Genomic DNA, 16,948 nt, shown 5'->3' on the forward strand with positions numbered 1-16,948 from the left:
GATTAAGTTTGTAAAATTGTTAAAGAGGATTAATCTCAAGAACACAGACCTGAAATAATCTATTCGCCTGGATGAGAAACCTGACAATAGAATTGAATAGATCAGACGTCAATGGTGGTGATCTTTTTGGTTTTGTTCTGTGGTAGATTTTTGTTGTTTGCTGGCTATACCACAAATGCCACTGAACCACTTTCTTCGGTGCATTTAGTCCACACGATCAATTGATCATGTCATAGGTTTAATATTTTTTTATCAAAAATATAATAATTATGTATTATATTAAATATTAAAAAAACAGAGATAATATTATAGTAAAGAACATATTTTTCTAACTAATAAAAAATTGAGGATAATTTTTTTAAATGTTCTTACAGAATAATTAGTGAATTAAACCAATCGAAGGACTCGGATCGATCGAATCAATCGATTCAATTTGGATTCTATAGCTAGTCTCAAATGCATTTAGTGCCCAATAATTTTGGATATAATGATACTTAGTTGGCCACTATATACAATAAATGATCCACTTATCAAAAATTAGGATGGTGAATTTTCCTTAAAAAAACATGATCTATTTGGTGGTCAACTCCTTAGTCGGTCCTTAACATTAAAGAAAAACTTTAAAAGCTGATCTATAATCGAGTCTTTTTAGATGCAATGATAATTTAATTTAACATTATCTAATTCTCGATAAATGTTGAACAGAAAATATTGGCATGCTTTAAGAACTCGATTAAAGTTATTTTACTAAGTTTTTAATAAAAGTCAAAATAATAATAATAATAATAAAATACAGCATCACTCAATGACAACTGTTTCATGATTTCCAGAATTAGTCGTGAATGGATAGGTCAACTGCTTTGAGACGGTAAGGTGCACCCACCTCCATCCAAACCCGAACAATCACGTGTACGAAACGATAGACAGTTTGGTAGGTGAGTCTAGTTTAACATTTTGCACGGATTAATGTGATTTAATAATACGTATCGATTTCAACATAAATCGATATAAAAATTGGACAATCTAGTTTGAATAATTTAAAAAAATAATAAATGCCGCACCAAAACACCCATCACCAACGACACTTCCTTCTTCCTTTCCTTCTTTCTCTATCTGTCTCCCCTCTTCTACACCTCTTCTACATTTTGCTTCCTCCTCCGCTTTCCTCTTTCTTTCTTCTCCTTCGTCATCGGCTTCATTCTTTCTCCGTTTTCCTCTTTCTTTCTTCTCCTTCGTCATCGAAACATGTATGTATCTATATATTCTTTCTCCGTTTTCCTCTTTCTTTCTTCTCCTTCGTCATCGAAACATGTATGTATCTATATATAGTATGTAGATGCCCTAGTACGTATCGATCTGTCAGAGGACCAATACGTGAAATGAAATCGTGGAAGACTGCATTTATTTCACAACCAAAATAGCCTCTAACTCATCAAATTGTTCTGGCAGCCATGAACCTGAATGTATCATCCAACAATTTCAAATATATATATAAAAAAAAGGACGACAGTATGACTCTTGACAAAGATTTTTTTCAGCTAATATTGAGTGCAAGAAAGAAGTGCCCATAATAGCACTGACATTTTCAGAATTCTAAGCGAGAAGACAAGATGCAGGTCAGCTTACAACACAAACCAGATCAAATAGGTAGTAGGAGTTTATGTTGAGGTTCATACAAGAAACTAATCAGCAAAACTCCAATTAGTCCCCATGACCAACATAAAACCAGTACCAAAACATAAGCACGGGTACTAGTCCTTCAAACCTCACTGATAAGCAATGGTCCCCTTACTCCTGATCAAGCATCTGAACCACCTCGGTGACACCTGCCATCATTTCCTTTGAGATTGGACCACCATCGGGAAGATCAAACCTCCTACGCCTCATAGAACCCAGCTTCCCAGATGGTTGTGGATCGACCACTTCTAGCATTGCTTCGAGTTCCTCAACCATTGACTTCTTTGCTGCCCGCACCATGTAATCCGGTCCCTGACATCACATAGATGACAGAGATGGTCAGATTGAACAACAAAAGAAGATAATGCAAACAAAATTAACATGACTTCACAGGTATGACCATCACCTATATGACATAACAATCAGACACAATACCTAAACAAATACGCAGTTAGGCAAGAAACAGGTATAGATGGACGGCAAAACAATTGAAACATATAGACAAGATAATTTACAGTTCCGATTTTTACTCTACCAGCAAACTGGTTCAGCTAGCATCCTTGAGTCTCTTAATTAGGGCATCAAGTGACTTCTGTTTCGGATTCTGCTTTGCACCCCTTGTACTAAAAGTTCCGAACAGCCGATCTGACGATTCCCTGAACTTCTCCGTTATGGTGACCACCTTCTTGTACTCTTGTTGTTTGAAGGAAGGTTATCACAATGTAAGCTTGTAACTTTCAGATCCATAACAGTTTTTGTCTAATGTCATCATCCCAATTAGTCCTCCATCAGACTTTTAAAGTATCTAACTCAAGAATGCATACCTAACAACTGAATAATGTCACTCCATGATGAACATGATTGATGGCAAAAACCAACCCAACATATTCTATAAATCCAAGAAATAACCCTGAATAGTTAACAAATATATAAGAGCATAACACAAAGATATAGTAACTTGGTCAGCCCTGCCTGAAGGATCACTGATGACGAAGGATTACAAGAAGCTAATTTGAAAGAATAACATCATCAAGTGACATGTCAATTGCATGGTGTTAAATGCTTAGCCTACTTAAAGCGGTATAATGGTGCCAGTTAAAGGCTAAGATGAACTGACTTCAATATATAATAATTCCAACAACTGATTCCAGTAGGGCTGTCAAGGTAGCCACCTAAGTTCAGGATTTGACGTCAGAATATGTCCATCCTTTGGCCTCTGATCTGTTGGTGCAATATATGCTCTCCATCCACCTGCCTGATCTAATCTGGTTCAGGGGACCATATCACTCTCATTCCACTTGATCTGGTTATGGTAACTGTTCCTCTCCTCTCATCCCTGCCATCTGCATCAACGACCTGACTCATGCAACATACAAATGGATTGTCTACTCTATATAATATATGCGCTATCAATATTTGGTGAAATCAAGCCTGTTAAATGACCAAAGCAAGGCATGATGCTTCTTGTATCCAAGTCACCCTGCGTGCCCTCTGAACACAAATGCTGACTCATGTCTGATCTGTTAGCTGCCCTAAAAACTGGGATGGATGTATTTATTGCGACAGCATAATCAGATGATATAACATCATAAAACCATGACCTCTTGAATGGAAGTATTTGCACTATAGAACTTCCAAGAAGTACTAGGTCTAGAGTATTTAACATCTATAGTAGGTTCCAAGTGTTTTGGAGGACCAATTTATCACATGAAGCATCAGCTTTCAGATGGTAATAAATGTATATACTCAAGGATACCATTTAAAATGCAAAATATTACAAAATTTTACCAGATACTCCAATAATTTGCAAATTTGGAAAACTCAAATTATTGTAGCTTACCGATCTCTCAAGGCATCAAACAGAACCAAATAATATACCACAGTTGCCATCTTACCCACCAAGATGACACCAGAAATTGGGAAATCCTTATAGCAACAAACCAATCATTCTATTGGAATCTTACCCTACAACTGAAAAATAAGGATTTTCAAGATTGATTTTGAAGCTTTTAGAGGCCTACAACGACATTTAACCATATTAAGTAATAAGATATTAAACAAACAAAGAAACTGCAATGAAATGACAAGTATATACTAGCATACCACGTAACAAACATCATAGAATAATATGACAAGACCTTACGATCAGATATTTCTCCAAATTTGAGAAGAAATAAACTTCCTGGAAAAGAAGAGAAGAAAAAAGGATAATTTGCTACTAAACTATAATAAATTTATTGAAATAATAATATAATTAGTAGGCAGCCTCCAGAACTTATACTATGTCATGTATAGTAAATAATGAAAATTGGTTTTTAAAACCTTAGAATCTAACAAAATCCTACTCAAAGGCATATCAAGAACTCTCAAAACATGACCCCCAGTAGCTTGATGATTCAATCCTACTAATGCAAACATATTCTAATGCAACAATTTTAAAGTCTCTAGAAATTAAGACAAGGTCTAAGTAGCAATTGAAATAGATAATAGAAACAAGGAACAACTAGAACTTCAGCAAGCAAAGATGTGTGCAATAAGAACAAGTCAGCTACAGGTTATTTGATAATACAAGTTATTTGATTATAACATAAACAAAATTACTCTACCAGAAACAGTATAATAATATCTGGCTCGAGTGTCTATATCTTTGTACCACTCAACATGTCAAACACATCATCAATTCTAGGAATGAGAAACCTACACTAGACGGTGAATTTTTTGATGGCATAACTATCTTCTGTATTCTCCAAGACCCTTTTTTCTCTTAGGTGTGAGGAATGCAAGTATTGCATAAAGGACCATGCTCTCTCTAATATTACCTTATCCTAAGCTAATTAATAATCTGCTGCTGTAACTCTTCTTCAAGCTCATTATGACTCATCACATATTCAAGTGATCTACAAGCTTTCCAGATGAAATTTTGGTCTTGGATATCCCATAATGGTAGTAAGCCTTCACTATGCTCATTAAGAGTGACACCGAATAAGTCAAATCCTTTGGGATTTCAAGAACTTCATTGACAACCAAGGCTATAACTGGTGGTGATTCTCTGGAGTTCTGTTCAAAATGTAACTTGTTTCAAAGCAACAAAACCTTTTCAACCAATATCCTAATGCCTAGAGGTTTGTTTACCTTCCTGATGTTTGGTATCTTTTCACTGTCATGATTTATCTCTCTGTCAAATTGCAAGGTCAATCCAACAAAACATAGGAAAACCATAAATACTATGTCACACCAAATCTTATTCCGATACATTTTGCTTATTAAGATCAATTACTGGTCATGGGGAATTTTCCACCTCCTTTAGAGCAGAATATGTTGTATGCCTATCCAATTTCTCAATGCTTTACTGCCAACTTGTCAACCATGTACCAAATTACAAAATCATCTGTCATACCTCTTTTCTTTTATTGTTGAGATTCATGGAGAATATTCAAAGCCTTCAGAAATTTTGTCTACAAATTCTTTTATCACTTTTTAGTATCCTAACGGTTATTGGTCACTAAAACTAGAAGCAAATTGTTAGATTATGCGACTCTATTTAGTTGGATAAGATATATTAAAGTTCTAATTGGATTCTAATTAGGGTTATCGACTGATAGAAAAGTTCACTTACAGTAAGATTCCTTAGGAGACGACCTTGATGGGAGAGACTCTCATCAACTACTATCCAAGACCCTCTATTCTTGCATATATAAAGATTGGACCTCCAAAGGATTATACAAAGATATAGATTATAGATCTATTCTCTTCTCCTAGTAGTCCCTACTCCATCACTAATAGCAGTCCTGTGAAAGAAAGGAAGAAAGGAGAAAGATGAGTCTAGCTTTTGTAGATAAATGCTACTGTTACTTCCAACGGACTACGATGCGTTACCAAATCCAATAAAGATATTCCATTGACATCATCTAAAGGTATGCAAGCTTGATCTTGATCAATCATTATTTGATTTTGATTCTAACATTAAAGTTTTTCAACATAATAGTATCATAATAATAGTTTTATGCTTAAAATTAGTATTAGAGCCATATTCTGAAATTAAATATACCTTATATCATAAAAGTACTAGATCTACTTTGTATTAGATCTGTTTATGTTATCGACTTTTGCTTGAGAAAGGGTGATTCAATCTATTTGCTTATTCCTGTCCGCCCTTGTTGCTTGCTTGCGAGTGATAAAGGTTTCCTTACCCACACGTGTGAAACCACAAATGGAAGCATGCTGCCCAATTTTGGTCAATGGTGCTATAAAGGGTGGTAGCATGCCTTGGTCATGGGCCCTACCGCGAGCAACGGCAACGCAGGTGGCAGCGTTGCATGCAGTAGCTACATAAGCCACAATGGCTCTACATGCAGTGGCACAAGAGGGCGGCGATGTTGAGGGTCTCACTATAGGTGGTCGCTAGTGAGTTGTCACCTATATTGACAGACAACTTGCTATCCATGACAGTATAGCATAGGGTGATCGCATACCTTGGTCGTCGACCCTACTATAGCTAGCGGACTATGTCGCTAGTGCAGGAGCAGGGTTGTTGGCCGTGAAGAGGGGCATCATATATGGTCAATTGTAGTGAGTATTCAATCGCCATGAGGGATCGTGGCTCAGGCGACCGCAAACAGTGGTGCCATCCTAGGATGCTGGCCAACGATGTTGTGCCATCGAAAAGAATGGAGGTGTGCACCCGTAAGGGGTCACCAGACGACCACACAGCGTAGGCGGATGGAGGCGAAGTGCCACAAGCAACGACATAGGCAGATGTGGCACGACGATGCTGGGTAGTCGTGCTTCACAGTGACGTATTATCATGGACTTAGCTGGTTTTGCGTAAGTCATGCGCCACCCTTACATGTCCCTCCTCAAAGGGTCAGCCTCCCCAAAACCTCTTATAGTCCCTTAAGGACTTGCAAAAGAGAAGTCGGGTTAGAGGAAGCGTTTAACTCGGGATCCCACAGGTAGATATTTCAGCAAACACTTGATAGGTATTATAAACATAGACTTCACAAGCTCTGAATGATCGTGCGACAAAGGGTCTAAGGTGGTCCGCTACAGTCAAAAGTTCTCACAAATGCTCACATGGCACTGTTGTGAAACAAGACAACAAACCAGCTCTAGACACTACCCTAAAAGCCCATCTAGTCATGTGCCATCCGGGGGGCCCTAGGGTGTTTTACTGGCTGACACTCCGCACCACTCTACGAAGTTAAAAACCCCCAAAATGGTTGCCTAGATGGCCTGTTTTTAAGCAATTTTGCCTCTGCATGACAACAACACACAACTTGTGTTTATAGGACCAAGACGACTATAAAAGCCAACCAAAATGGAGCTGTCAAGTCTACTACAAGCTCTCTATATGATGTGCAAAGCAATAACCAAACCGAAAGACACAAACACATTAACATTACATCGAACACCCTTTAAACAGATTTGTCCATGACTTTCTCCCCCACTTATTCCTTCGACGTCCTCGTCGAAGTCTTTGCGAACGCTACATCTCCTCGCTCTTATTGAATCTTCAATCATATGCTCCTATTGCAACATGCCTCTTGGTTCCCAACTTCTCTTCACCGTTGTTATTGAGTAGTTGAACTTTAATCCGCCAGCGTTGCTTCAATCGCAAATGACTCTAACTTTGGTGTAGAGTCGATCGAGTTGTGCTAATTTTTGTTGGTTCCAACGGATCCCTTAGATAAAGAGAAAGACCTTCCTGTTATTGCTAGTCTCTTAAACGTCTTACACCGCTTGAACTGTGCAGATGCCTGTTAGATCTTTAATGAACATTGTCTCGCAGACTTTGAAGTTTTTGAGGTCTTTCCTCCGCAAAATTTGTCCATCGATTCCTCTTCAACTTACTTGTCGCCACCAAATAGGTTCGTATCACTTCTATTTTCGATTGGCATATTATTGGGAAATGAAGCAGACAATCTACTATCGGTAGAACCAATCACCATTAGTAAGGATTTAACAACAAGTGTCTTTCATTAAGTCTCTTCGAAGGGTCTTTGAACATGTTCAAAGCTCCTTTGTTGGATAAATAAAAGAACTAAGGTACTCAGTTTTGTCCATTCTCTTAAGAGTTGAGAAGGCAAAGGTTACTTGACTTCGTTTGCCTCCTCGAAGATTGTACTTCATGCATGAAGCTGGTTACTAGCACTTACCTACTCTTTGCTCACAGTTCTAAAGCACCTCAAGTGTTTACACTCCTTGTATTGAGTTAGCTACTACAATTTACCCCCTCATTACCATCGAACTTCTGGAATGCGAAAAGTTCTGCCTAAAAGGAGCAAATTTTTTTCCTGATTTTGAGCAAGTCTACGATAGTTTTGGTCGCCTTTGGGATTATACCATCTTCTTCATCATTTTCGCCGCCTCCACCTTTGAGTAGAAAAGGTACAACATCGTGTACTACCTATTTCATTTCTTAGTCGAACACTCCCGCAATTAACCCGAAGTCCTTCACTTGGTCGAGCACTCCTCCGAGTTCACAGCTAAGTCCCTCTAGACTCGTCGTTGCCTTATCGCCCTTTTCGACCACTTGCTTCAACACATTTGTGTTATCCGAACAGGTCCCCTTGGTCGATAGAGAGAAAGACTACAACTTCTATATATAGCTTCCGCCATCAGCAGGACTCGCGTCGATTCTGTTCTCCTTTGCATCCTTGGTAGCAACGTTCGCTCGCTCGACCTTATCCTCTAACTTATCGGACTCCCTTAAGCAAATATAAGCTCTAAAGTAGTTCAAGTCTCCAACTACTCCGATCATACCTCTATATGATCAAGTCCCTCCCATATGACTCATTGATACTTACACTCAAAAACCCCCTCGATAGTATATAGCCCCCATAAGTTAATGACAAAGGCTTTCATCCGATGCAAAATCGAGGCACACACAACGAACATTGTTCCTAAGTATGCTTGTCCAACACTATATCATTTGTCACGAACTTAGCTAGTTTTACTTAAGTCATGCGGCACCCTTGCGTGTCCATCTGTAAAGAATCAACATCCCCGAAATCTCTTATGGCTTCTTAAGGACCTATAGAAGAGAAGACGAGTTAGAGGAAGTATTTAACTCGAGATCTCACAAGCAAATATTTCAGCAAACACTTGATAAGCAATACAAATTACAAATAAACTTCGTAAGCTTTGAATGATCGCGTAACAAAGTGCCCAAGATGATCCGCCATGGCCAAAAGTCCCCACAAGTGCCTACATGATACTATTGCGGAACAAGACAACGAACCAACCCTAGAAACTATCCAAAGGCCCATCCAGTCATATATCACCCGGGTAGCTCAAAGGTGATATGTTGGCTTGCACTCCGCACCACTCTACGGAGTTAGAAAACCCTGAAAATGACTACTTAGATGGCCTATTTTTGGGCAATTTGCCTCTACACAATGATTACACACAACTTGCATTTACGAGACTAAGATGACCATAAAAGCTAACCAAGATGAGGGTACCAAGCCTACTGCAAGACCTTTACAAGCTACGCAAAAGCATGAACAAAATAGAAAGACAAGAATATACACAAACATTGCATCAAACACCCTTTATACAAATTTGTCTATGATAGCACGGTGGAGCATCGTCAATTAGTTGGTCACTGGGAAAGGTGGCCTTGAGTGGGAGGTCGCACACGGCATGAGAAGCGATGGTGAGGATATATGACATCAATCATGGTGAAACCTTAACTTTGCCATTTTGACCAAACTATAACTTTGTCATTTTAACCAAACTTTGATTTTGACCTAATTTAAATCCCTATTTTGAGTAATTTGGTTGACCAATCCAATAAAACGGTCCAATTTGGATAGTTGAGTTCTCGTTTGTCCATTTAGGTAGCCCAATTTTGGACTATCTAATTAAATAGGGTTGATTGACCCATTTGGACTTTTTATCAAGTAGAAGATATAAATCATAGATTTTCTCATAGTTTCACATATGACATATTACTGAAATTTTTATTACTTATGATATTTAAATTTTAATTATTATTTTTGGATATTTATGTAGTTATTCACATGCATATATTTTAAACTATAAAATAATATTTATTTTCGTATAAAGACATGAATTTTGTTTTATCATGATTATTATCGTCATATGAGTTTTTGTGCTGATTAAATTTTCTGTTCAATAACTATTACGATTATTTTTATTGACTAGTACTGCAAATTAGATCAAAAAATATATTTAGTGAATATTATTTGTAACTTATATCCTTAAGTTTTGTTTGACTTGTAATCGCTAAAGTGGTTTAAGATAACAAGCTTATGGGTAAAATTATAATAAATATTTTATAATTTATGAGACATTTAAAATATATTTTATATTATTGTATTAGTCTTGTAACCGTTAAATTAGCTTAGACTAATAAATTTATAAAATTACATTAAAAAATTAGTCTTAAATGAAAATCCCAAAAGAAATTAAGAGATTTAGATCATTCTAAAGGAAAATTGATTTCGAATAATTACGTGATAAGATAGGATAATACTATTTTGAATATCCTTATAGTTTATGATTATATACTAAAAAATAACGATACTATTTCACAAGAATGATACTAATCTCCATAATTATAAAATTTTATATGCATACTAAATATGTCAATATTTTACCCAAAGGTGAAATAGAGATAATATCGATAGTTCAATATTTATTAAAAATTAAAATATTAATGTTCATTTATTTTTTATTTGTTACAGTAGTACTTGTTGCATTCTTATATATCTAGTGTCCTTATAATCTCTTAATTAAATTATTTTTGAATGGCTTGAGTATATGCAATTGATACTGTGTTAGACCTTGATCAGACTAGTTAAAAAATCATAAACTTAACTACTAAAAGTTCTGTGAGACAAATAATATAAATAAATATTGAAAAAGGTCTAAAAAATTAGTTTTATGATAATTACTAATAATATTTAAGCTTCATTACAATCTACAACTAGCATATTTAAATAATTAAAGATTGATTTAAATTTGTTAATAAATCATTAGTTGATATCTTAATGAAAGAACTGATTAAAACTTAGTATAACGGTATTCGAGGAATTCAATATTATATCCTCAATATGGCTGACAAGATTGTAAAGCTCAAGAATAATGAATATGAATATAGTTGAATCTTTTCTTGTATAATTTATTGTTAATCTTATTTCTTATTAGTTTAGCACATTTAAAGTATATTATAATAAAATTAAGGATAAATAAAACTTAAATGAGTTGACTAGTATTTGTGTTTAGAGAATCAAAATTACAAGAAGAAAGGTTTCATGATATTATAGCTTACTCAAGAAGTAGGTAACAATAAAAGAAAGTTTAAGTATAATTTATTAAATAGATTATTTGAGTTTATAAATGCTATATAAACTTATAAAAGAAAAATCTTCATAGTAAAATGTTATTTCTATAGTAAAAAAAGTCATGTGAAGAAGGACTATAAGGTTCAGTTCGAAAGGAAAATGTATAAACTGAACCTTTATATGTTTCGAATCAAACATTATAAAAATCTCTTTCTAAAATTTGGCAGATTGATCTTGATGCTTCAACTTATGTTACTAATAATGTATAGGGATTCATTTTAATATAGAAACCAACAGAGCGTAAAAAACTCGTCATTACATGAAATCATCTTAAAGCGAAAATGATAGTAGTTAGTGTTTATTGCTTACATTTAAAGACAATTCGTTTGATTGGATCTGAGAATAAATGCTATGTTCCGATAATTTAATAAATTTGATTTCTTTATCTAAAATTGTTAAGATATTATTTTCCTTTTAGTGATTGTAAACTTAGTATATTTATGATTCAATAAAAATTAGCTTTTAAATTATGTACGATAGTTTGTACAAAATAAATGTGAATCTTAAGTTCACAATGATCCTACAATCTAATGTTGGAATGAAATATAGTTTCATAAAACTCCTTTAAATTATATATGCTTATATTTGTGAGTCACTCCATGTTTTCTGTTTTAGTGGAGAGAGATATTTCATCACCTTTATAGATAACCTATTGAGATAAAACTATGTATATCTAATTCATATAGGGTCTAAATCTATTAACACCTTTAGGTGTATATAAATTAAGTCAAGAGACAATTAGATAGAAAGGTTTAAATTATCGGATCTAATAGGTGTGGTAAATTTTATAATAATATGATGAGTTAGGTCAAAACCCCAACCCTTTTATAAAATTCCTAGAAAAGTGGGATATTTGTGCTTAGTATGTCTACCCAGGTGTGCCACATTAGAATGGATTGCTAATGGACGAAATCGTACTCTTACGAATATGATTAGAAATATGATATATTATTCTTCTATACCTGAATTAATATGGGGTGAAGCTCTAAGAACAGCTATGTATATCTTGAATAGGGTTCTTGGTAAGTCAATTCAATTAACTCCATTTGAGTTATGGACTAATAGAAAACTTAACTCGAGACATTTACATGTTTAAGATTATCCAATAGAGATAAGAGTCTTCAATCCATATGAAAAGAAACTGAATACAAAAACTAATTCTGGATATTTCATTGATTATCTAAAGAATCCAAGGGATATCAAATCATTTAGTTAAATCTGGTAATGTAAGAATACTAGAAAATGACGAATAAATAGGAGCGAAAAACCTCAAAGTTTGATCTTAATATTGAGGAGATATAAGTTGATACTCTTTTATCATCTTCAATTTGAGAAGTTATTCCTCAAATCACTAGATGATTTGATATAAGAGAACAAGAAAATAACATTGATAAACTCCCATAAAACGGTATATAAAGTTTCATAATACCATTAATTCCTTCAAATTCAAGGAAAATACTATTGACAAATATTTATATTTGAATGTTAGTGAGAGCTATTTGGTCTTGTATATGGATAATATTTTATTTGTTAGTAGTGAACTTGATTTATTATACGAAATCAAAAAATTTATCATCAAGAACTTTAAGATAGTTGATATGATTGAGACAACTTATGTTATTGGTATAGAGATCGTTAAAGATATATCTCAATGATTGTTAAAACTTAAAACTATCTCATAAAGGATATTGATCGAGCCATAAAGAGATTTAGTATACAGCTTTGTTTAGTAAATATAAAAGTAAAATTTCAATCAAAACTAATGTTTTTAAAATGACTTGGAAAAAAATCAAATGGAAGAAAAATATTTCGTATGCATACATGATTGCTCAAGCCTAAAATACTAAATAAATATTAGAGTTATCCAAGAATAAAATATTGAAAAGCTATGAAGAAAATAATAAGATATCTACAAGTGACGAAAAATTATATACTTACATATAAGAGATTAGATTAGTTTAAAATGACAATATATTCAAATGTTGATTCTATAAATTGCCTTGATGGTAGGAAGTTCACTTTACAATTTATATTAGTTGAATGAATAATTTACAAAGAAAAATATAAAATAATATATTATTTTATTATCGATAATAAAAGTTGATTTGTGGTATGTTTTGAAACTGCTAATCAAGCTTTATGATTACGAAATTTCATCACAAGACTTGGTGCAGTCAGACTCAATTATCAAGTCGTTGAAGATATTTTATAACATATCACATTAATTTTCTTTTCTAAGAATGATAAGTATTGTAGCAGTTCTAAACATATTAACATGAAATATTTGGTGGTCAGAGGAGTCCAGAGACAACTAATATCAATTAAGAACTTGATTAACACTATTGTGATTATCGATCCATTTATTGCGGCCTTACAATCTAAAGAATTAAAAGAACATATTCTTATGATTGAGTTTGTAAACAACCCATAAAAGATATGGTAATTGGATATTATTATTAAATTTAAAGTTATTTGTTTCTGTTATCCTATCTAATTTTATGTATATGCATATTATATTTGAATCTGATGATAAGATTGTGTTGATAAGACAAATTACAATAGTCATTTTAAATTACATTAGGAAAGACTAACAGTATTATGGTACATAAGAGAGTATGATATTGATGACATACAACTGTTATAACTCGCATTGGTAATTAGATTTAATGTAGTATTATTGTATTTAACAGACTTATTGGCCTATTTTATAAAATTTGTGTGCATGTGTAAAATATTTTTTAAAATTTCGAAATCTAATTTGAAAATTTTATTTTTAAATAAATTTTTATTTTATTATGATTTTTAAACTTTTGTTTTATATCTTACCAATTAATAGGTCAAGTAAGAAAATGTTAGATTATATGATCTTACTTAATTTGATAAGATATATTAATGTTTTGATTGGATTTTGATTATGGTTATCGACTAATAAAATGAAAGTCCACTTTAGTAAGACTCATTAAGAAATGACTTTGGTGGAAGAGACTCACCTAAATTATTATCCTAGACCTTCTACTCTTGCCTATATATAGATAGGACCTCCTAGGGATAATACATAAATAAAGATTATGGATTTATTCTCTTCTCCCAATAGTCCCCACTTCATCATTGATCGTGATCTTGTGAAAGATAAGAAGAGAGGAAAAGATGAATCTAAGTTTTGCAGATCAATATTTCTACTGCTTCATACGAACTATAGTAAGTTATCAAATCCGACAAAGATATTTCATTGATCGTGACATCATCTAAAAGTACGTAAGCTTAATCTTAATTTATCATTATTTTATTTCAATTTTGACATCAAAGTTTTTTCGTATAAAGCATAATGATAATTTTATGCTTACACAAACAACTGAAATGGGAAGGGCAAACATCAGCTCAAAGATTATTAGTAAATTTTCATGGGTCAAAGCCATAATATTTCCCTACTACTATAACTAGATAAAAAACATAGGGTGCAGAAGAAAAGACACATGGCAAGAGAATCAACATATCATTACTTCAAATGTAAATAAATCATCATGAAGCATTAAGGATCAACAATATAAAAGTCTGAAATGAAAATTAAAGTTGAAAAGTAAAGTTTATTTTAATAACATGTGCCATGAGATAGCCATGAAAAAATTATAGAGCTTGTCATCATTATAAATTACCTCAACAGCTTCTACAGTCAAGAGAAGAACAATAATTTTCTCAGAGAATCTTTGGCGTTCTTCTGCATCATTTGCTACACGTTTACGGTAAGAGAAATTATAGAATATAGCCCTGATCTCCTTCAATCTGGCTTTGGCCACAGCCAGCTCTCGAAGGCAGCGAAGAATCTGAGAGCGGCGGGCCAAGTAAGACCTAAAAGTCATTTGGATTAACAATGCAGCATCTTGTGGTGATAGCTCCTTCTTCTTCTTCCCCTTATTGCATCTCTTGGTAAAAGCCTTTCAACATCCACAAAGTTCAAATGGTATCAACACCAAGTCGTCAACAACTATACTAACAAACCATACAAGACTCTCATAGATCAAGTAGAATACAGATATAAAAACCAGCCAACCCACCAAACTACCAAACGGATACAAAAAATCTCATTGTTCATATGGAAGCTACTAAAACACAACTCCAGATTCGTAATAAAGGTATTATAAAATATAAAAAAATCATCTCAAGATCATAAGTTGTCATACAAAGATGAAAAACACCCTAATGCAAGTTGAACTTTAACTAAGCATTGTTATAGGTAAGGGAAAAAAAAGGGTTTTGGTATGAATATCACTTAATGCTTAAAAAATCTAAATTGTGAAAAAAATTAGTCTACCAATTTCATTTCATACTTTACAAATGGTCCAAATGAAGAGGAGAAATGTTAGTTTGCATAGTCTCTTATAAAATTTTGAGATATATGTATATAAGAAGACCACCAAACCTCATCCAAAAAAATTAATTTTGAAAAATGGTCACTCATAAAATTTTGAGATATATGCATACAAGAAGACTACCAAACCTCATCCAAAAAAATTAATTTTGAAAATGGTCAATGAAAATGAGTTCACGAAAACCTTTCTGATGGCAACGACTCCAGGATTCTTCACTTCGATCTCCACCACATGGACGGTTCCTTGCTTCTCTGTTTTCCCCTTCTTCTTCTTCTCCTTGTTCACTGCCGCCTTCTCCTGACCTTCCTCCTCCTCACGAGGCTTTGCCGACGCGGCCCACGTGTACGTGTGGCTCAGCGGTGAGAGCTTTTCCTTCCCCTTGAACTCCGCCGTCCACTTCTCGTACCTCTTGCCTACCCCGTTCGCCTCCGTCGCCCACACGAACTTCCGATCGAACCCCTCCTCCTCCTCCACGCCCTTGATCTCCACCGCACACTTCACCGCCCTCTCTCCGCCCGCCTTGGCCGTGGCCGTCCACCTGTGCTTTCGGTCGAGCCCGAGCCCTTTAGGCCCGCTGAACTCCGCCGTCCACGTGTACTTGCGGTCGACATCCTGGCTTCGGGCCCGGCCAAGCCCAAACTCCAGCGAGGCGACACGATCGCTAAGGTCCCGGAGGCAGAGCTCCGTCTCCGCCCGCTGTCGAAGCCCTTTTAATGAGGCGATGGCGGAGCGCTCGAAGCCAAAGGGATCATTCACGGCGAGGAGGTCGAGGCGCGCGATCGAAGGGGCGCGAAGGAGGCATTGGGGCGGGAAACCGAACGGTGGCAACGACGTGGGGTTTAGTGGGTCCAGAGTGAACCCTAGGTAGTGATAGTGGTCGAGCTCCTCCACCAGCGCCGGCGCCAGTGACAAGCGGGGAGGGAAGGTGAAGAGGGAGGATTCGAGGTAAGAGAGGGTAGGGGGGATGGGGTCACGCAGATCGAATGGGTGGAATCCACTCATTGTTGTGGCCTTGGTGGCGGTGGTGATGGTCGAGGTGACGAGCTTTGTTACAGTTCAGGGGGTGGTGGGTTTTCTCGCCTTTTACATAGTGGAAGAACAAAGCTTGCTTCGGCCGAGAGTTGTGTCTTCGCTCGGACAGGCTATCGCTCAGTGAATATATTCTTTTGTACGCGTACGCGGTAGGGCCCACGTCTTTGAGTTGGAATTTTCTGTGTCCAAATGTAATGTGAACGATGGAGAGGTTAAAATTAGGTGATTGGATACGAAGGTATATATAAAATCTTAAATGGATAATGTTCCCGTCAACTGTTGAATTAGACAACATGTCTAACGGAAACATATTAAAAAGACGTTAATCATTCTCATAATAAAATGTAGATTTTTATTTTTCTTAAATAATATCTCCGTTTTTATTCTTTTCACATCTCATCTGTAGTTGTCTAATATTCCTATCATTACACTTCTATTATTTCTGCTCCTCTTCACAGCAGGTTCATTCTTATTCTTGTTCTACTTCAATATATCTAAATA

General features: G+C 35.1%; 1 protein-coding gene across 3 annotated transcripts; it reads right to left on the reverse strand.

The window, feature by feature from the left end:
- Positions 1-1,464: 1,464 nt before the first annotated feature.
- On the reverse strand, positions 1,465-16,553 carry LOC135582342 (BAG family molecular chaperone regulator 7-like). 3 transcript variants are annotated; one of them, XM_065083685.1, is made up of 4 exons: positions 15,599-16,553; positions 14,702-14,980; positions 3,781-3,859; positions 1,853-1,989 (listed from the first exon to the last, which is right to left on the reverse strand). In XM_065083685.1, the coding sequence occupies exons 1-3, from the start codon at positions 16,415-16,417 to the stop codon at positions 3,794-3,796; spliced, it is 1,164 nt and encodes a 387-aa protein (XP_064939757.1). In that variant the 5' UTR covers positions 16,418-16,553; the 3' UTR covers positions 1,853-1,989; positions 3,781-3,793. The 3 variants fall into 3 exon arrangements, with proteins under 3 accessions (XP_064939756.1, XP_064939757.1, XP_064939758.1); XM_065083684.1 differs by lacking the exon at positions 3,781-3,859 and having other exon boundaries at positions 1,465-1,989; positions 15,599-16,552; XM_065083686.1 differs by lacking the exons at positions 1,853-1,989; positions 3,781-3,859 and adding an exon at positions 2,851-3,648.
- Positions 16,554-16,948: the final 395 nt, after the last annotated feature.

Source organism: Musa acuminata, chromosome BXJ1-9 (assembly GCF_036884655.1).
Source record: "Musa acuminata AAA Group cultivar baxijiao chromosome BXJ1-9, Cavendish_Baxijiao_AAA, whole genome shotgun sequence".
Classification (NCBI taxonomy): domain Eukaryota; kingdom Viridiplantae; phylum Streptophyta; class Magnoliopsida; order Zingiberales; family Musaceae; genus Musa; species Musa acuminata.